The sequence below is a fragment of the Thunnus albacares genome, chromosome 23 (assembly GCF_914725855.1).
Source record: "Thunnus albacares chromosome 23, fThuAlb1.1, whole genome shotgun sequence".
Lineage (NCBI taxonomy): Eukaryota > Metazoa > Chordata > Actinopteri > Scombriformes > Scombridae > Thunnus > Thunnus albacares.
In genome coordinates this window covers 6,546,215-6,567,171 of record NC_058128.1, presented here as the reverse complement: position 1 = coordinate 6,567,171, position 20,957 = coordinate 6,546,215, and the positions used below count along the sequence as shown (strand labels likewise).

At 41.1% G+C, this 20,957-nt stretch overlaps 1 protein-coding gene across 1 annotated transcript in view; it reads left to right on the top strand.

Annotated features, from left to right (window-relative positions):
• Positions 1–20,666, top strand: part of ntn4 (netrin 4) — a 29,057-nt gene extending 8,391 nt beyond the window's left edge. The window contains exons 3-10 of the mRNA XM_044343268.1: positions 273–551; positions 6,833–6,959; positions 8,283–8,468; positions 14,775–14,988; positions 16,466–16,560; positions 17,033–17,101; positions 17,710–17,883; positions 19,448–20,666. Of these exons, the coding sequence (XP_044199203.1) occupies positions 273–551; positions 6,833–6,959; positions 8,283–8,468; positions 14,775–14,988; positions 16,466–16,560; positions 17,033–17,101; positions 17,710–17,883; positions 19,448–19,587 (1,284 nt within the window). The 3' untranslated portion in view covers positions 19,588–20,666. The remainder of the gene's footprint in view (positions 1–272; positions 552–6,832; positions 6,960–8,282; positions 8,469–14,774; positions 14,989–16,465; positions 16,561–17,032; positions 17,102–17,709; positions 17,884–19,447) is intronic.
• Positions 20,667–20,957: the final 291 nt, after the last annotated feature.

The following is a 20,957-nucleotide window of genomic DNA, read 5'->3' as shown; positions in this document are numbered from 1 at the left end:
ATCAAATCACATTCATCAAAGTAAAAAAAAAAAAAACAGACGTCTGGTTTTGTGAACTAAATTGTGATGTGTTTTCTGGTGAGATTGTAGGTCTCGATTGTGTTTTTTTGATGCCTGGAAAATATTTAGTCTATTAAATTAACACCAATTCTACAAAGAACTTTTTCCCGTAAAATCAGAAGATGAAACAACCTCCATATGTAGCTGATTCATTGTGATATCTGACACTGGATCTCTCTCTCTCTCTCTCTCTCTCTCTCTTTGTCTGACAGGTGATCTACCGTACCCTCCCAAAGTGGGAGTCCCTGGATCCGTTCGGGATGGAGGGTCAGCAACAGCTGAGGGTGACCAACATCCGAATCCGGCTGCTGAAGCGCCAGTCGTGTCCCTGCCAGGCCAAAGACCCCACCTCCGCACATGAAGCCCTTCCCACTCGACACTTTGCCATCTATGACCTGATAGTGAAGGGAAGCTGCTTCTGTAACGGACACGCCGAGCAGTGTGTTCCTGCGCCGGGGTACCAGCCCATGAGAGACCGCACCAACCACGTGGTAAGAGAAGTGCAGTGAGTGAGTGTATCGAAAAAAAAAAACACACAACCACATCTCATGGTCTTTATCAATGGATAGACTTTGCTCAGTTGTCATGGAGATGGTTCAGTTATTATCACATAACCTAAGTATGGAACGTGAGTCATGATATAAGGTGGTTGTATATTTCTATGGCATCCGAACTCCGTCCTCTCATTAAGACTGTGAGTTGCAGTTGAGAGCTCCACAAAAAGCGGGTAAGCGGACCTTGAGTTAAGAATATTTCTCCAAATCGTACTTTACTATTAAAGGTACACTGTGGAGTTTCCATGTAAACTAAAACACTTGTTTAAATTCTGCATTTCTCACTAACAAATCAGTTGAATGTATTTTCTTCTTTTATAAAACATTTGTAAGGCTAAAATTTTAGCAGCAGCTAGCAGTCTTAACTGCCTTTTGCTAGCACGTTGCTACATTCTTTTTACCGCCACCAACTGCACTCAGTGGAATAGCATGTAGTACACATTTACCCTCACATAACTTGCACATGTACAGTATGTGTGCATCCTTTTGCACATGCTAGTAGAGCACAAGAAACAAACGAAATAGGAATGCACTATTGCTCCATAGCACCAATAGTGGTCAAAGACTGCTTTTAAATTTTGAAAACTTACTTTAAAAAAATGATTTTTGAAAAATTACAAGTATAAAAATACAATTGAATCTGTCATAACTTTAGTGTGAATGTTCATTTGTAATCCTAGACACACTTGTTTGACCAAATAAAACTTTTTACTCGCTTTTTCCTGAGATTTCAACTGCATCTTTGTCTTCAGCAGTGGATAAATAGTTTGAACAATTCAACACTTGTCCTTAAGCTGCCTTGTTTAGACATTTCTTTCCATTCTTCAAGTTTCACTTGTTTTGATAATCATCACGAAGTAATCACACCCCATGGGCAGATTTTTTCACTTGTTTTATGTAAATCAAGATTATAAAGCTTGATACCAGAATAAATGGCTTGCTCTGCCTCTCGGTCTCTTTGTGTTGGCAGTCGTCTTAATAACAGACTGAAGGAGGGGTGGAGGGGGATCACCTTTCTCTCTCCTGCTTCCTCTGGTCTTCTAGCTCTGTCTGGTCAGATAAACAGCCCCCTTTCCTGATAGGAACAAACCAGATAGATGTAGATATTGACTCATCTGAGGGCTAATGATGGTGTTGATGTGTGTGCGCGTTGATAAAGGTGTGAACAGACAGTGTTTTTGCTAGAGATCAACCATAAGTGTTTCAGAGCCGGGTTCCTATCGCAGCCATCTCCACAAACAGAATCGCTGGACGGCTTTGAAGCAGAGTGCCTGTTCAGCTGCAATCAGTGAAGCTCGACAGGGAAAGTGAGAGTCAACAAGGAGTTTCCTTTACATTTATAAACAAAGACATTAGATAAATAGCGGTACTACAATATACAGAAGGATGGATACGGGCCTTTTATGAGAAATCAGTCAGAGTTGACATGACAAATATGATGCAGGTTCATTTTAGTCTGTATTTAGTGAAGAACTGATCAATTTGTGGCTGGATCTCTATGGGAAACTCTCAACCTGAACTAATTCTGATGCAATTTATTAACAAGTAATATTTTTTTAGTGTTTCACAGAATTTACAGCCTGAAAAGTATCTGGGTTTTATTTCCAGCATTTCATCATTTATATTGGTTATGATGACATCGTACTCCCAGATTAAAGTGGAAATAGACTTTTTTGTTTTGCTTTAACTTATCAGTATGATGTAAATGTTGATTGCACAGTGTAATGGCTAAAGACTACTGACACTATCAGCGTTAAGATTGTTTCCCTATAAATCTCGCCGTCACTATGCAATCCTGTCTGCCACCGGGTACGATCTCTCGGGAAGATGAAGGCTCGATTTACGAAACAAAGGTAGTGTGCCAACGATTGCACAAACAAAAGAGGAAGAGGATATCACTTTTGCTTTCCTTGGTAGCTATCAGTAGCTATATCTCATATAATTACTGATAGCTAACCTCTTTTGCCAACTTTTTTTCTGTTGTCTTATCGGAGTGTGCAAAACATTAGTGTTGCAGCTTCTCATTTTTACCGTCGCTTTCACTGGTTAAAATGAAAAACTGTTGCAGCGGTAGATTATATCAGCTGTCGTTAATTAATGTGAATTCCGTGAGTAACTTGTCGGAAGCCCAAAATTAAACATTTGCTCTCTGCAAGATGCCGTCTGTACTCGGCCAAAGATCATTTCGTTCTGACAATGCTGTACAATTGCAAGTTGATTGTGTTTGTTGTTCTGACAAGACCAGACAGTGAGGAGCCTTCACATCAATTTCATGAGTCACATTCTCCCACTTGCATTTTCATTGATATCATATCAATAATTTAAGATAATCGACTTTATAGTTTTGAACCAGGACTCGCAGTATTTGGATCAAGTAGCTTGTAAAGAATAAGTTGTGCCAAATTTAGTAGCTACAGCTGCGATCAGTGTTGCGTGTCTTCTGCTGTTATGAATGTATGTATATTTTTATAGCTGATCATCTCTGGCACAAAAATTTCTTTCGGGATGAATTACGTTCTATCTTGTCTTTGAAGATTGTCAGACATCCAGGTCATGTTCTTTCTTATCTCATTTTTCAGGATGTAGCTAGAGTATGCACTGTGCAGCTGTGTTATTGAGGTAAATATAAGTACTGAGTCAGACTCAGGGCCAAAAACCTTCACTGGATCATCCCTAACAATAATAACATCCAGTTTATGAAGAATAATGCAGATATAGCTCATGGTAATGATTATTTTTAAATTTGTTAATGCTCATTCTTTCAAATATTCAGTCATTTAGTGTATGAAACAATAAAAAAGACCAGCCCCAACAGCTGGAAAAATCTTGAAGTGCTCATATTTTATACTGATATGAAACAGGGAATATGTTCGGTATTTTACATGATGAATGAACATGTCGATTCATATGTGTTTTTGGAAGGATGCTGAAGCTCTTTAAATCTTAAAATCTAAGCATTTCCATGCCAAGAAATTCCAAGAAGCTCTACTAGTGTTTTCATCAGGATTTCCTTCTTTTGAGGGATAGAAAATCCTCTTAAACCGTATTTAGACAACGAGACTGTAAAACTCTCCTCTGCGCACCATGCTAATAATAATGATAAAACATTTTAATGCTTATTTGTGTGTAATATAAAACACCAGTTCACTTCTCGACATAAATCAACCACAAATATTAGTCTAACTGCACAGAAGACTTAAAGTTTGAACAGTAAATCCCTCTCGACTGTGCTGACAACATTACCTCAGGTCATCGGAGTGTCGCTTTGCTATGTGCCATGCGGGAGCGTTCGGTAAACACACAGAGGTTATATAAGTGCCTTTTCCCGCCTATCAGCAGTTTGTTTTGTGTCTCCGTTTCGAGCCAGAGCCGACGTTTCTAGCAAAACCCAAACAAGCAGAGCAGCACAAGACAGGAGATGAGGGCAGAGATTACTCAAGGAAGGGATGGGAAGGGCATGAATGTGTGTGTGTATGTGCGTGTGTGTGTGTGTGTGTGTGTGTGTGTATTTCAGGGCTTTTCATACATGTGTATACACTGAACATACAATGCAGGCTTCTATTCTGTTCTATTCATATATGTACACTATGTTTGTTTGGTCTGCTGCATGTGTGAGGTGTGTGTGCTTAAGCATGCAATGTTTTGTCTGCTCTGTGTGTGTGTGTGTCTGCGCATGTGTGTGTGTGTGTGTGTGAAAGTGGCCCTGATACGTCGAGTCATTACTGCCCAGACAGTGTGAACAAGGACGAAGGGACCAGTTTGTTTGTTGTTGTGTTTTTGCGCTCCTGTCCCCCCACATGGGGTTTTGTGGTCCAGGGTGATTACACTGTCTGTTAGTTTGCCACAAAGCCACACACACACACACACATAATGACGTCCAGGGACAGCTACTGGAGCGTTAGCAGCAATTAGTTCAGCCAGGATGTGTGTGTTTTTGTGTGTGTGTGTGTTTTTCTGTTTCACAATCTGCCTCTCTTTCCACATCTCTTTCTCTTTTCCATCTTCTTTACTATTTGATTCATTTGATTTGCACTTAATTTTCTCAATTTCTTCTCCTTGTACCAGGTTCAGACGCCATGCTATTCGCCCGATAATAGCCCAACCAAGCAGCAACTACCACAGCTCGAGGCTGAAGTCAATGTTTAAGTACCTTAGAGTGTCACCGACGGCCACTAGATGCTCCAACTGACTCCCATTCAAAAAGCCTCAACTTCTCTCCAGAAATACTAAGTCAACGAGTCATTGTGGTCTCAATCGCTTAATCCAGGCCCTCTAATAAGTGTGCTGGTGGTCATTTTGGAAATTATTGTTCCGTTAATAAGATTTGAAGACTTACACTAGCTTTGATGTGTGCCGTGTGGGTGTTGATTGACAGCTGTGATTGACAGTTGGCTCTGGCACTCGCACTGAGTTGGACCATTGTTGCAATATTTCACTAAGTTTAATGTTACTTGATTATGATACCTGCTCCGTTAGCACAACATTAGCCCGAGTGTGCCCCGTGTTAGCTTCAGTCCCAGGTAGCGGGGCATGTTTCCAGAGCATAAAAGGCAACACCCTGCACTCCTTATTAGGAAGGTCCTGGCTCCAAATGGAAAAGATGATGCCGACCATAAGCTGCAACTCTTGGCTTCAAACGGCTCCAATGCAAACCAGTGGGTGACTTCATGAGCCCAACATGGCAGATATAGGGTGTCGGGATCAAAATGGGCACAACAACTTATGGTTTCATCCCATGTAGTGTATCATAGTTGACACACAAAAAGCCCAGAGTGTTTGGATTTTGTTATGTTAGTACAAAACTATCCTTTTTAGGCATGGAAGTGGTGAAATTTAAACATACTAACTATCACCAGCCTCCAGAGATATATCTGTCAGCACTGAAAATCCTGTATCAGTCCAGCCCTGTTCTGTCTTTTGTATGGCCAAGTTTACATGGTTTGCGTGTGTGCAGCTCTCAGTGTGTACATGTGTTAATTGTCCCGTATCACGGTATGGTAAACATGTGAAATGGGTTGAAATACCAGCTGTCTGGATCTGAGCCAGCTGCTGCTGGCCTTTTCCCCTTCTTTTCCTTCCTTCTTGTCATGTTTTTTTTCTTTTTCCATGCCCCTCCTTTTCTCTCTCCACTCTGGACTTCTTCAACTTTCATTAATTACTTCTCCTTCTTCCGTTTTTTGCGATATGTGTCATTAGGTCTCCTGCCTACCTCTCATTTATGCAATTGCTTGCCCTATTAGAGTGATTGAAATGGTGTGTGATGTGTGTAAAATCAGTCATGTGTGCATATATTTGTGTGTGTGTGTGTGTGTGTGTGTGTGTGTGTGTGTGTTCACCTGCACAGTGCTGGACTGATCTGGGGTCAGTTCAGGCAGAGGACATGTTGGTTGTATTCCTATAGCATGTGGATGTGTTTAACTCTATGTGTGTGTGTGTGTGTGTGTGTGTGTGTGTGTGTGTGTGTGTGTGTGTGTGTGTGAATCAGAGCTGTTTGTGAGGTAATGACACAACGCACACCGTGGGAAACGAATTTAGTGAAATTAGCGAGCATTTTTGTGTGTGTCTACCTCTGTAATCATTGTATAACTCTGTGTGTGTGTGTGTGTGTGTGTGTGTGTGTGTGTGTGTCCTACATTACAGTTGCACGGTGTAACACAAACAAATAAAGAGCTTCCTCAGATGCCTTGCCCCCCCCCCTTCAATCATTATCCAGCATGCATGGCATTCCAGCTCGCAGGAATGACAAGGAGATTGTTATTGTGCTCTCAGTGCTGCATACTTGCACTCGTCTCATACACACACACTTGTAAACACACACACACACACACACACACACACACACACACAAACACACACAGGCTTTTCAGACCAGAGGCCCGTTCTTGTTTCCAGTGATGAAGCCAAACAATCAATCTCCATTCACTAATTTCTGGCGAGGGAGAGAGACTGAGAGAGGGATGGAGTGAGAAAATCAGAGGAAGTAGAGAAGAAGAAGAGAAAGAGACAGAGAGTCGTGGAAAAGGCGAGAGAGAAGAAGAAATGTTAAATCAAGAGGAAGAGGGAAGTCCTCACCTCCAACAGGCTTGTTCTCACGTGGGAAACTTTCCATCACACTGACCTCTTTGTTCCTCCCATCCTTCCATCTCTACCTCTGTCTATCATTCGGCTGTTGCTAATGAGCTCTCTCTCTCTCTTTTTTGTCTCTCTCTCTCTCTCAGGTCCATGGGAAGTGTGTGTGCAGACACAACACTGCAGGTGATCACTGCGAGCAATGCGCTCCTCTCTACAACGACCGACCCTGGCAGCCCGCTGACGGACTGACGGGGGCTCCGCAAGAATGTCGGAGTGAGTCGAACATTGACACCTTTTCCACTACAGGAAGTTAAAGGGGACCTATTATGCTTTTCCTTATTTTCAGTCATATATATATATAATGTTACAATGTCGGATGTTCATATTAAACGTGACCGAAGTGGCAAATAATGAGGTAAATGTATGTAGAAGTAATCCCTGTGAGCAAAAGGCACCGGCTTCAGACTGCTCTGAAAACTCGGTTTCCAACAGTTTTTTCTGTCTTCGGCTCGTGATTTCTATATATGGTCATCTGATCCACACACAGCGCACGAGTTCACTGCTCCGCTCCGCTAACGTTATGGTGTTTTTCCATTGTTTTGAGGGTAGTCACACCGAGCCATGACTCGAGTTGAGCTGGCACGCTGTGAGTGTTTTTCCATTACACAGCAAGGCAAAGTAAAATAAGTTGTTTACCTCTTGGAGGTGAGCTGCTTGTTTATGCTTGTACTATTTGTCTCTGCATTATTTCTAACTGATCTGCTGAACAAAGAGCTCCAAATATCTCCATGTGTTGTTTTGTCGCCCGGTTTTTAGCACCGCTTACAAAGCTCTGCTAATTCAGTGAGGAACATGTTTAATTTCCTGTAAATTCTTCATAGTAAAAGTCTCCCATTATTTAGTAATTTTTAATATGAAGCAGTAAAGCAGGACTTGTTGAGTTTGCATCAGCGGTAACTTAACACGACTCTGATACAGCTTCCTGAAAGCTAACCAATCAGAACAGAGTGGGCTCATCGAGAGGGGTGCCTTAAGGAGACAGGAGCTAAAACTGCCTGTTTCAGACAGAGGCTGAACTGAGGGCCTGCATAAAGGGCCAGTATAATATATATTAGGAGTTTTTTGAACTATGAATCATGTGAAGTATAGAGCTAGACATGAACATAATAGGTCTCCTTTAATAAAATGTTATGTAATTCGTAGCCATAGTTACTTGTCCTGCTTTTATTTAATCTTTTTTGGGGAGAAGTTTGTGAAGCTAAGTCTCAGCACTGCTCAGGATGATACAACGTTCAGGTTTCAGTCAGTGAAAGCAGTTTTGTCAGTCATGATTGGTTGAGCAAATATTGCATCATATCAACATCAAAAAGAAATACGAGAACGAACAAAATACAACAACCACTATTTACTACTCCTACTGCAAAGAGGGCTGTTATTGTAACAGTAAAATAATGTTATATCCAAGTCCTGACATGTATTTGGGGAGAAGAGGGAGCTGTAAGAAACAAAAATATCTACTAGGATATTGCACCACATGGCAAACTACTACTTACTGACAGCAGATTCCTGACGATGTGTGATCTCTCACCTACACAGAGTGTAAGTGTAACGGACACGCTCAGAGCTGCCGTTTTGATTGGTCGGCGTGGCGCGAGTCCGGCCAGCGCAGCGGAGGCGTGTGTGACTGTCTGCACAACACCGAAGGACGCCAGTGTCAGAACTGTAAGGCCGGCTTCTTCAGAGACCCCCAGCGACCGACCACCGCCCCCGACTCCTGCAAACGTAAGACACACACGCCAAAACAGACATCATGTACCTCTTACGAAACATGAATCAGCAAACCTTTGCCAACTGCTGCACTAAATTTGACCTTTTATACATCTGGGTTGGATCTTTATGCTGTTTGTTTTATAGCACAAAGCAGAACAAGAAGTGAAAAGAAGTGAAAGAGGAAAAATCCATTCCTATATATTCATCTTTTTTAATAAAGGAAGAGAAAAAAATAATCAAGGAGGAGGACAAAATAGCCTAGCCTTAATTCGTCAGCGAGCAATGTGGGATTATGGGAAATGTGGTCTGAATTTTGAGAAGCAGCAATAACGGAATCCCTGGTGTGAGACTGTGACCACCACCAATGTGGTAAATTTACTGAACTTACATCAAGGTGTAACAGTTAATTTGTCAGTCAGTGATGAAGTCTAGTAGGAAGAAATGGGCATACTGTGAAATAATTTACTTTGACCAGTTTTCCCAGTGTTGAAATTTGTCTAATTTTCAATTATAATTGGCATTTAAAACTCATAAATTGCTGAATGAATTGTTCAAATACAACTGACAGTGCACATATACTGTAGATGTAGTGCAGTACATTGCATCTGCTGTAACCATGACATCCATCATTTTCCTATTGTTTAAACAATGAGTACAGGAAACCTGAAAGATAAACTATGTGTTTTTTGTTTAATTTTATTTTGAAAGGATTTTGTTTTAGTGGGCTGAAATTTCTTGTTTATGTTCAGAAATGCCACATATTTCCACTCTCATCATTCAAACAGTGAGCAAACTTTTCCGGTAATGTATAATACGGTCATATCTAAAAAAAAAAAAATCATCTCACATCAGATTACCTCATATTATGTAATTAATGATCTCAGTCATTGCTCCATTAAGCACCCAAGATGCTATTTGTATGAGATCACTTCAGGAATTTCACTGGTAACATTAGATGCAGGGACGTTGCCATACCGTACGTTTTAGTAAACTGTGAAACCCACAACTGTGACGTGTAGAACACATCGTAAAATGTCATGAAGCGCAATTAATCATATCAGTGTTGATAAAATGTTGCTGATGTGAATCATAACATTAACCTCATATACACTACACTGGCACAGCAATTTCATCCTCGCAAGGAATGTACGAGGACTGCGATCGCAAGCTGGGACGTGCTGGATGACGCTGATTCCTGATGGGCACCTGGCCCTCTGTGTGTGTGTGTGTGTGCGCGCGTGTGTGCGTGTGTGTGTGAGAGACAGAGAGAGAGACCGCAGACGGCCCACGCTTGCGTCCAAGGTTTACACCATAGTTAATCATCAGATGGCGGCATACCTTCGTCTTGACTCAAAGCTCAACACACAAGCCTGCTTGTCCATCTCAGCATGTTTTGCCGTTTTTCACGTGTGACTCACAGCTCGAGTAGCTTCAGGGTAATCATCGGTAGTAAATGTGTGAGGGTCCTCTTTGTGTGTGTGTGTGTGTGTGTGTGTATGAGTGGGTGGGTGGGTCACGCGGCGTGCTGCCCTCCAGTGATGAGACGAGTCTTAAGTAAACACGAGATACTCATCTATAAACACAGAGCAGTGGCTACATTCTCCCTCCGATTATCTGTCAGATTTGACCCAGTGAGCTCAGTCCTGCAGGTATGCTGGACTTGTGCGCTCGAATGTGTGTGTGTGTATTCATTTATGCGCACACATGTCTCATTAAAGGACTAGTTCACAGTTTTTCAAGTCTGAGTCCAACATTGAAACAGGTTTTTCTTGCTGTAATCATTCCTCCCGTTCATATTGACCATTAGAAGATCCCTTCATTATGCACTTACAATCTAAGTGATGGGAGACAAAATCTACAGTCCTCCTCCTGTGCTAAAATGTATTTAAAAGTTTATCTGGAGCTAATATGAAGCTTCAGCGTCCATATAAGTTAAATCAAGTAGATATATTTTATCATTACAGTCTTTTTAGTTCCATACTTCCACCACAGCTCAACAGGGAAACACTGTCCGAGGAAACACAAAGAGGGAATTTGATGCTAAAAAGACTGTAAATGTGTCAAATATCCACTTGATATGACTAACACAGACTGCTGAAGCCTCATATAAGCCTCACATCAACTTTAAACTTAAATTTTTTGCACTAAATGACTGTGTGGACACACTGTGGATTTTGGCTTCCATCACTTACATTGAAAGCACATTTGAAGGATCTTCTAATAGCCAGTATAAACAGGAGGACTGATTACAGCGAGGAAAACCTCTTTCACTGTACATATGGACGCCTGACTGTTGTTTTAAAACACACTTGAAAAATTGTGAACATGTCCTTTAAATTTAAAACAACTGTCATTTTGCACCAGACCATACAAAAACACCTGCGTGGAAACATCCAATTTTTATCTGTCAGAGTTGTGGTGGTTTCCATGAAGGGTTTTTTTTTTGCACCTGAAAACTCATTTGTAATGTAACTATGGAGGCTGGAGTGCTAACAACCATCACTGATGTCTGATTAATAGAAAAAAAAAGGAGCGATGGCATGCTTGGAGAACCCCTGAGACAAAGGTGCAGGTTGTGAAATCCCACTGCAGCCACTCGCTGACAATGGAGGAATTTCCCTCGGTCGTGAGGAACATTTTTTTCATACCAGGCTCCGAGGGGCCCGGGAAAGAAAATACTCCACGCAAGCTCGTACACACCAAAACACTTAAGCAGGGGAAAGTTACAGTGTATGTGTGTGTGTGTGTGTTGAGTTTGTTGTCCTACACTGGGTGCTTTTTTAGTGGTTGTTCAGGCAGGTGTCCTGTCATGTCTCAGGACACGCTCATAAATTTTTCATTGTCAGAGATCCCGCAGCTTTCTTGAACACACACACACACACATATATATACACACACACAGATTTGCATACAGGAGTCCTTGTGTGGTGACCCCTTCAAATGCTCACACAGTTATGTAAACACACATACTTACCAAACACATAGTCACACGTGTCTGGGCTTTACATGGGACTGAGGTGCTGCTGTTAATTATTAGCAGAGCAGGCTACTCACTAAACAATAGTATAGCTACACACACACACACACACACACACACACACACACACACAAACTAAGCACACATTTCAGACTGATGTTAGACCTCTAGCTTCTCTCAGTCTGGAAATTAAATTCTTGCCTTTTAAGGGTCAGTGTGTATTCAGTAGTCCTACGACTGTGTCTGCTTCTGCGCATGACCTCGTCTATAAATGCGATATCTTTATGATTTTATTGATACTGTTCACTTCAGTCTTATGATACGTTTTATCTTATCTTTGTTCTCCCGTGTGATTCGCCTAATAAAAGTCGGGGAACTCAGTAGGACCGATGTGACTTCTTTATTTTTATATGTGTAAGAAGTGCTTTTTTATTGAGGAAGTTCTGCAAAAAAATACAACTCTACATCCATATATTTTTAAAGTTTAACCCTCAACTCACCCTGTACAACACAGAAGTACAGCACATCTTAAATTCAGGAGATATAATTATAATATTGCACATATTTTGTAAAACTGCAGCCCCCAAATGGCTTCAAGTAACAGTTCTTTTCATGATCGATTACTCTGCTGATTTTTATTAGCTGATTTGTAGTTTAGTCTATAAAATGTCTGAAAATACTAAAAAATCTTAATTTATACAGTCCAAGGTGACGTCTTTAGATGTCTTGTTTTGTCCGACAAACACTCCAAAGCCCAAAGATATTTGATTTACAATGATATAAAATAGAGAAAAGCAACAAATAGTCACATTTTAGAATCTAGAAACAAGAAATGTTTGGCGGTTTTGCCTCATAAAAACCAGAAAAGTAAGTTTGGTAATTGATTGTTTATCGGCTAATTGTTTCAGTACTAAAGTCATAATCAGCCGATCAGTCTGGAGGTACAACAACAGTGGAAATACAGCATTAGGCTTTATTGTGTTTTTATCCTCAATGATTGTGCTCTGCAGTGCAGACTCGTATGCATTTTAGTCATTAAATCAATCCATTTATAAAGTATTAAAATAGGCTCGAAAGTGTTGCTGTTTATCTAGAAACTTATCTGTGGAATCACTGCAGGAGTACTTAACTTTCAAATGTTAGAAAATATGAGTTTCCTTCATGACTTCTGTGCGTTTGAGCTGCCATGTTAAGGAAAAACATGGACAGGCACTGTAAAGACTGTAAAGGTTCAATGCAGCGACACTGTATTGGTATAGGAACAATAATTAAAAAGACTTCATAGTTTCTCTTTTAAGCTTTTAAGCCAACATGTGCGAGAAGTCGTTAAAGTGTCCCAAAAAAAGTTTAAACATCTACGAATTCATGACTTCTGGGCAAACTCCATCTGTCGAAGACGACTGTGTGACGGGAATGAAAGCGTCAGAACGGCTACTCAATGGACCTTGCGGTGAGATTATTTTGTCAGCTACTGTTTCCAAGGTCAATCTCAGCCTGTGTTATTTGTTTACAGTTGAATGTCATGTGAACTTAATGAACTTTGGTTTGATAAAACACAACCTCCCAAATTAGAAGTCTGACTAAAAGTTGATTTTTTATTATATTTTCCACTTAGATCTAAAATCAAAGAGAGCATTCATTTTTTTAAAAAAGGAGTTAAAAGCGCAGGGAGACGAGGCTCTGGGTCTACTGTAAGAACTCGGAGTCATTTACTGCCAGTGAGGCTTCAAGCATCATTAAACTGCAGAGAAATGGCTCCAAAACAACACCCCCTCTTTGTTTCTCTCTCCTCGTCTTCTGCTTCTCCGTCACCACGTCTCACCCCCCCGCCCCACCCTCGTCCTCCCTCCCCCGTCTGCCCCCGAGATAGGGACAGATTTATGGGGGAGGCCCGACACCTCCTGCAAGGGTCTCTGTGTTCACAACAGTGCAAAAAAAAAAAAAAGAAAAAGACAGCAGACGCTAGTTTTCTCAGACTGCTAGGGGGGGAAACACGGATGAGTGTTATGTACTCTGTGTGTGTGTGTGTGTGTTTGTGTGTGCGTGCAGAGCAAGTATATTGTTTTTGGAGGTTGTTTAAGGAACACCATATCAGCACACAATTAGAGGGGACATGTGGGAGGGAGAAAGCTGGAGAGGTGTGTTTGAGATAAGAAAAAGAGAGGGGCCTTTGTATTAAGAGTTCTTGCAACAATACCAGACAGACAAATAAAACAAGTGATGAGTGATGAAATACTAAATTGTGGTGATAAATTAGAATTCGCAGGTCAGTAAACTATTAGCTAAAAAGGACCTTTGGACTCATCTGGTTTGATTTTTGTTTTACGTCCGGATTGTTTTCTCATATATAGATTTAGTAAGAAAGTTTTTATGATAAATTGAGTTGTTGCTGGAGCAGTTAATAGTTTAGACGAGAGAAACTTTAAACATAAACGGTATAATAAGATTCACAACCCAGTTCAGACACACGCATACACTCACCTATTATTACTGTCACCCTCCTTCAGTACAGCTCAGAGGTGAAGATTAGCAGCCAGCTTTTAAAGACAGATACAAGATATTTTGGATAATTTATGACAAATAATCACCTTGAAACTTAACGCTTAACACAAGTTAAGGACAATATATTCATGCATATATGTTAAAAATCAGACTCGATGCTGGTATACTATTAATCAGGTCAACAATAAATAGCTCAAGCTTTATCATGTCAATTACACAGTATCAGAGTCTGGACCATGTCTGATTGATTAAGTGGTAATAAAACACAACTAGGTCTTCTGATATAAAAAAAAGGCAAGGCAGATGAGAGATGTTTTCTCCTCCTAGTCCAATATCAGCCCCACTCAGAGTGTATTATTACATTTATAGTACATCATAGCCGCCAACCACAGGCCAAAAGAGTGTTTGTTTTTGTCGGTTTGCTCTGTTCCACCAGTAGGATATATGATTTATTTATGGATTACAGACCTTTTGTATCAGAAGTTCCGGCAACAAAACCAGAAAGACAAATAGAACAACTGATGACTGATGAAATACTAAGTTGTGGTTTATTAATGAGAAATTGAGCCGTTGGTTTGGATTCGAGCCGGTTTGAAATTTTAGTCGGTTTCATCTTTTCCGTTCGGAGCCAGGACCTTCTGAATAAGGAAGGGAGTTGTCTTTCACGCCCTGGAAACACGCCATCCCTCTGTCTGTCTGTCTCTCCTCATATTTCCTGTTACTCTCCGCTGACAGCTATCTAAAAAAAAAAAAAAGGCAAAAATGCCAGAAAAACGATGATAAAATGCTACATGTAGAAACAAGTTTATATTTACGGTTTCAACTTTTTCCTCTCTCAGCATGCAACTGTCATCCCTTGGGCTCCATGCCCTTCCACCTGGCCGACGGCTCGCTCTGTGACCCCTCCAACGGAAACTGCATCTGCAAACCTGGAGTAGGTGGAGCCCACTGCGACAGGTGCATGGTGGGATACTGGGGTTTCCACGAATATGGCTGCCGTCCATGTGACTGTGCAGGAGACTGTGATCCGTTCACTGGAGACTGCATGTTTGGGTGAGTAAAAAAAAATAATAATGATGCATGCACTACATAGGAGACAAAAACATAGAAAAGAGATTTAAAAGCAGTAGCAAATCTATAAAAGCTGTTTCTCATGTGCAGAAACTGTTGTATGTGTTTTTAAATAAAAGACAAAAAGTTCAGTGTCTTAAATTCTTGCAGTCTGTCCTGACGGGTTTTTCCCTGAAGGCTCAAAAGAATTTATTGCAATCTGACCACAATAATGCTTGTGTAAAAGTGGAAATTTTGGCCTTATTGTGGTGCTAGTTCATTCTTGACGTTGGGAACAGGACTTGGCAAAACAAATGCCACACAAGTTCTGACAGAAAATAGAAAAGTAAACATCTGCAAATTTTAACGAACATTGTGTGATACAGTCAAAAGTTCAAGAACAGTTACTGAATGGACCTTATGGTGAGACTGTTTTACCAGTTAGCATTAATGCTCTGGGTTCTATGAAGGCCCACAGCATGATTTACAGAGATCTGGCGTCCCCGTTGGCTTAGGGATTAAAGGGGACATATCATGCTTTTTGTGTTTTTTTTTGTTTTATGATGTCATGGTGTCAGATTTCTATGTTAAACATTGCTTAAACAGCCTTCTCTGAGCGTTTCATTTGCAAAGTTACCTCTACTTCCTCCTTGTGATGATGTCAGATTGTTCGCACATGCACACAAACTGCCGTCCGTTCAGTAGTCTTTGTTGCTAAGGTTGTTGCTAAGGTCATTCACGTTGTCCACTCGCATATTTCTGATCGGATTCAGGCTCAAACATGTACAGAGGTATTTGAGAAGTTTCTATCTCGAGTAAAATAAGGAAGAAGAAGTTAAATCCTACTGCTATTGTTAGTTTATGTAGCCTCAGAGTCGGAGGAAGCTGACCAATCAGAACAGAGTGGGCTCATCAGGAGGGGCGACCTTAAAGAGACAGGAGCTAAAACAGCCTGTTTCAGACAGAGGCTGAACTAAGGGGCTGCATAAAGGACCAGTGTAAGATAAACAGGGAGTTTTTTAACTGTAAATAATGCAAAGATATTCAAGTAGAGCCCCAGAATATAAATATAGACCTGGAAATGTGCATGATATGTCCCCTTTAAGACACCTACCATAAGCTGCAACATAATTCAAATCCTACAGGGGATCTTTGTTGCATCTCTTGGTCTCCCTCATTTCCTGTCATCTCTCTAATGTGTCTAATTAAGACATAAAATGCCCCAAAAGTCATGGAAGAATCATGGGAGTGTGGCTATTATGTTTTGAAATAATTCATATTTGTCAAAGGAAAATATAGATCTGACATTGTAGCCTGTAGTTATTGAGATATCTTGCTCCGGAGCAACATGTTGGACAAACCAAACACCGGCTAGATCTTATCAAACCTTATCAAACATTCTCATATAATAGATATGGTAGTTCAACATTTGTGATGTGATTTGTGTGTGTGCTAATGGAATAGTGTGTTTGTGTTGCAGCTCTGATCTGGAACTGTACAACTTAGATGGAAACTCCAGTGAGCCGGTCAGGATCTTCAGAGCGGATGAACTCTTCTCTGCCCTCCACTACTCAGGTGAGATACAGAAACTGTGTGTGTGTGTGTGTGTGTGTGTGTATGTATGTGTGTATGTGTGGGGGGGTGTGTGTGGGTGGTATTCATCCTCTTCCACAGTCCAGTGACTAAGCGTTAATGGTTAAGTAATGAAAGTCTTGATAGGGCCTCAGAAGGACATGGAACAAAGATTGTGTGTGTGTGCGTGTGTGTGCGTGTGTGGACTGTTTCCAAGTGTCCCTTCTCTCAGACCCCCCGCACCACCACCACCACCACCACCACCACCGTGTAACTGCAGCTTTCATAGGCACATTCCTCACTGGACACACAAACACACTGTGCTCGCATCCTTAGGACACCATGTACAATATCTAAGACCACACACACACACACACACACACACACACACACACACACACACAGAGTAACACACACACACAACACATTAGTTATGGTACAAATATTAATGCGTTCCTGTGTCTGTCCCCTGCAGAGAAGTGTGAGTGCAAAGAGCAAGCCCTGACCAACAGTAAACTCTTCTGCACCATGAATTATGCGTACGGTAAGAACTCCACACACTTCGACACATAACTCATCAGCCAGATTTCACTCCAAGACCTTAATAAGTGTCAAAAATCAAATATATTAATGAAATTAATTAATGGAATAATTCAGAAATACTGTCTGGACTGTAAATAACTGTGTCTGTGATTAGAATATACTAACTTTTTTCCCCCCGGATGACACTTAAAGGATAATTCTGTTGTTTTTTTTAAAACTTGGATCTTACTTTTGCAGTTTTGGCCATCACTGCTACTGGTAATAAAAACATGAGCAATAGCAATAAATAAACAGCACAGTTCCAATTAAAAAAGCTGTCATTATCAGATAAAACTCCTTTGAAGCTTGTCCAGCTACCAAACACATCAAGCACACAGCAGCTGTATTTCTACTTCATCCACCTTTAATTCATCCTCTTGTGTAGAATATATCTCCTCCGATAGCTGGCAAGTGATAAACAGGATGACGGAGTTTCATTTTTGGGTTGAAAGTGATCATTAGTTTGACACTTGGAGAGAAAAGTAGTTCACCTTCATTCTTCTAACATCTTGGCTCTTCCTTCACCTGACTCCCCTCGCCTCTTCCTCCCCTCCTCTCCCCCTCTATCAGTGCTGAAGGTGAAGGTGTTGTCGGCCCACGACAAGGGCTCCCACGCTGAGGTGGAGGTCAAAGTTCAGAAGGTGCTCAGTCAGAACGCCAAGGTGAAGATACAGCGGGGTCGGGTCACCCTTTACCCCGAGTCCTGGACGGCACGGGGCTGCACCTGCCCCATCCTCAACCCAGGTGAGACACACGCATACGTTCACTTATTATTACTGTCACCCTCCTCCAGTGCAGCTCGGATGTGAAGATTAAGGTGCTGCCAGGTTTTAAAGACAGATATGAGATATTTTGGATTGAAATGGATACAAATTAAGGACGATATATTCATGTATATGTTTTAAAAAATATGATCAAATGTGTCTTGATGCTGGTATCAGATTTATCGGGTCAACAATAAATCAAACAAGCTTTATTGTATTTATTACACAGTATCCGAGTGTGTCTGGATCATATCAGATTTTTGATTAAGTGATAAGAAAACTCCTGTGCTGTTTGATCTGTTTGACCAGAAGGATAAATGATATGATTTATTGATGGATAACACAAAATCAACATGGTCCCAAGATGTTTAAAATACAAAGAAACATAAAGAAGCACCAGACATTCAACATCAAAATAAGCAATTAAATCCTGAAATCCAAAAACACATCACCACAATTTAAATAAAAAATATTAACGCCTACATCGACATAACTAAGTACAACAAGGACAATTTGATAGCTTAACTAAAGACGTCGAAGATTTCATTATAAATCTGTGACCCTGTTCCATAAATAAAGTCCTAACCTGATTTCTGTAGGTTATTTGGATGTGTAGCGGAGGGTTTGTCCACAACATGGCACCAAAGTAAAAAAAAAAAAACACCTGTCTGCATTAATTACTCGAAGGACTTTACATGAACACTTTTCTTCTCTGAGCTGAACTGGCAGCAGTCGTATCCTTCTGAATTCATCGCATTCAACAGAGTTCGAGAAGATTCATTTGATAAATGCAGAATAATATTATTTTGCATCACCTTCAGTTTGATCCTAAAGTTAGCTGTCAAAAAAGTCAAAAGCTGAGTCAAAAAAAGGAAATAGCTTAACTGTCAGCAAGTAGTAACCGCAGCAGCTGCTGTTGCCATGGATACCTGCAGCTGGATATACCTCACACACTTGTCAAGTGTCAAGGTGGAATTCTTGTGTTTCTAAGACGCACTTAAAGATCTACAGATCTGTACAGAACAGGGTGTAATAGGTAGTTTAAAGTCATGAAGGCTTTCAGGGGAGCCAACAAAGCTCTCAAATCCTTCACGACAACATGTGTCAAACAAGCCGATTTGTTGATACAACCTCCTGTTGGCAGTTGGGTTTGAAACAGAGAACAAAAAAACACATTCACATTGTACCCCCATCTGTACAAGTAGAAAAGAAACAGCTACATCTCTTAATGACACATGTTTGCTTGCATGCAGCCCAAAGAAAACTCATCCCAGCAGCACTCGAATGGCAAAGCAGTCGGTATCTGTGAGAAAAAAAATGTTATGAAATGTCGAAGAACGCTGCAGCTAGGAAATAGGACAATATCTGGTGTCAAGATGTTGCCAGTGTGCAGGCTTACAGAGAAAACAAGAAACAGGAACAAGTGTTTTTCTTGGCTTTGGCATCAAGGCCAATAACATCCTGATATCTGGCAGCCTTTTTTTAAATTTAAATTCCTTCTGCTTGGCAAAGTATGTCTGACCTGTTGACCTTGTTTTTCTCAGGGGTGGAGTACCTGGTGGCGGGCCACTCGGACCGTAAGCAGGGTCGCCTCCTGGTCAACATGAAGAGCTTTGTCAAGCCTTGGAAAGCCAGCTTGGGGCGCAAAGTCCTCGCGCTACTCAAGAAAGACTGCAACTGGTAGACGGACGGCGAAAGCACTGGAGGACGGACGGACACATGGACAGATGAGACTGTTTTTGACAAAACTGGATTCGTGTTATCTTGTCCTCCAGATGTGGATTAAGTCGCACTGGGCGGGGGCAGATTTTGGAGGACCGGACTGACGATTGAAACCCTTCCTTTGCTCTGCTTTGTCCAATGAGAGCATGATTCTGCTGATGGATTGTGTCAGCTAAAAGCACACAGGACGTAATTTTATTAAGACATATCCGTCTCACATCTGAGCAAACTGTCACTCTTACATTTCCGTGTAAGATTCAAGCAAAAAATTTCCTTTGCTGTCGCTGCTGCAGCTCAAGAAATTGAGGAATTCAGCGCTATGGCCAATTTGTTCTCTATTCTGAGTGACTGAATGCCCCCCAGAACCCACTGACATACATTAAAACACACAAAACTTCTCTTCCTCTCTGCAGCACTTTAGCCGAAGATGGACTGAGGACATATGGACACAAAAAGAGAGGAGGATTTACACACACACACACACACACACACATAATCACAGTATGTGTGGTGTGACTGTGGATGGAGCTCATCCATTCCCTGTGTGTGCTCAGTTACAGTGGACACACACACACACACACTCACAGCAGTGGCAGCAGTGTGTGTGTGTGCAGACGTAATGTGCAAAGCACCCAGAGTGACGCTGAACAAGCCATACAAGCCACTACAGGTGGTTAAATCTTAGCCAGTCCAGGTGTGCCTGTGTTGAAATCAGAGTGAATGGGTTTTACCCCCAACGTGAATGTATTTGCCTGCGAATGTGTGTGTGTGCGTGTGTGTGTGTGTGCATGTGAGAGAGAATGTTTGAACGCAGACGTATATTACGAGCACAGTCCAGATTCAGTCCAGCTCTGCAGCTTTTCTTTAGGTTTGTGTACTCATCAAAAACAGCCGTTCCAATGTTTATGATACAGCGTTATGTATATTGATTCATCATATTACACTCCACTGCTGAATTCAGAAAACTCTTGTTATTCCTTCCTTTGTGCTCATGTACAGTATTATTTGTATATATCTATATAAATATTATTGTTCATCTTTGTCCTTGTGTATGGTAATATCAAAACTAATCCGGTGTATGACAACTTAGTCTTATATTTTAAAGGTTTAGCCACAGCTTTAGCGTCAATCTTTTAGCATGATATCATGTATGTAGCCATTATTTTGCACATTAAAGGACCAGTGTGTAGGATTTAGTGGCATCTAGTGGTGAGGTTGCAGATTGCAGCCCCTCCCATCTCCTTCCTAGCACGTAGGAGAACCTACAGTGGCAGCGAAACTCGCAAAACACGCGAAAGGCTCTCGCTCTAGAGCCAATGTTTGCTCTGGGCT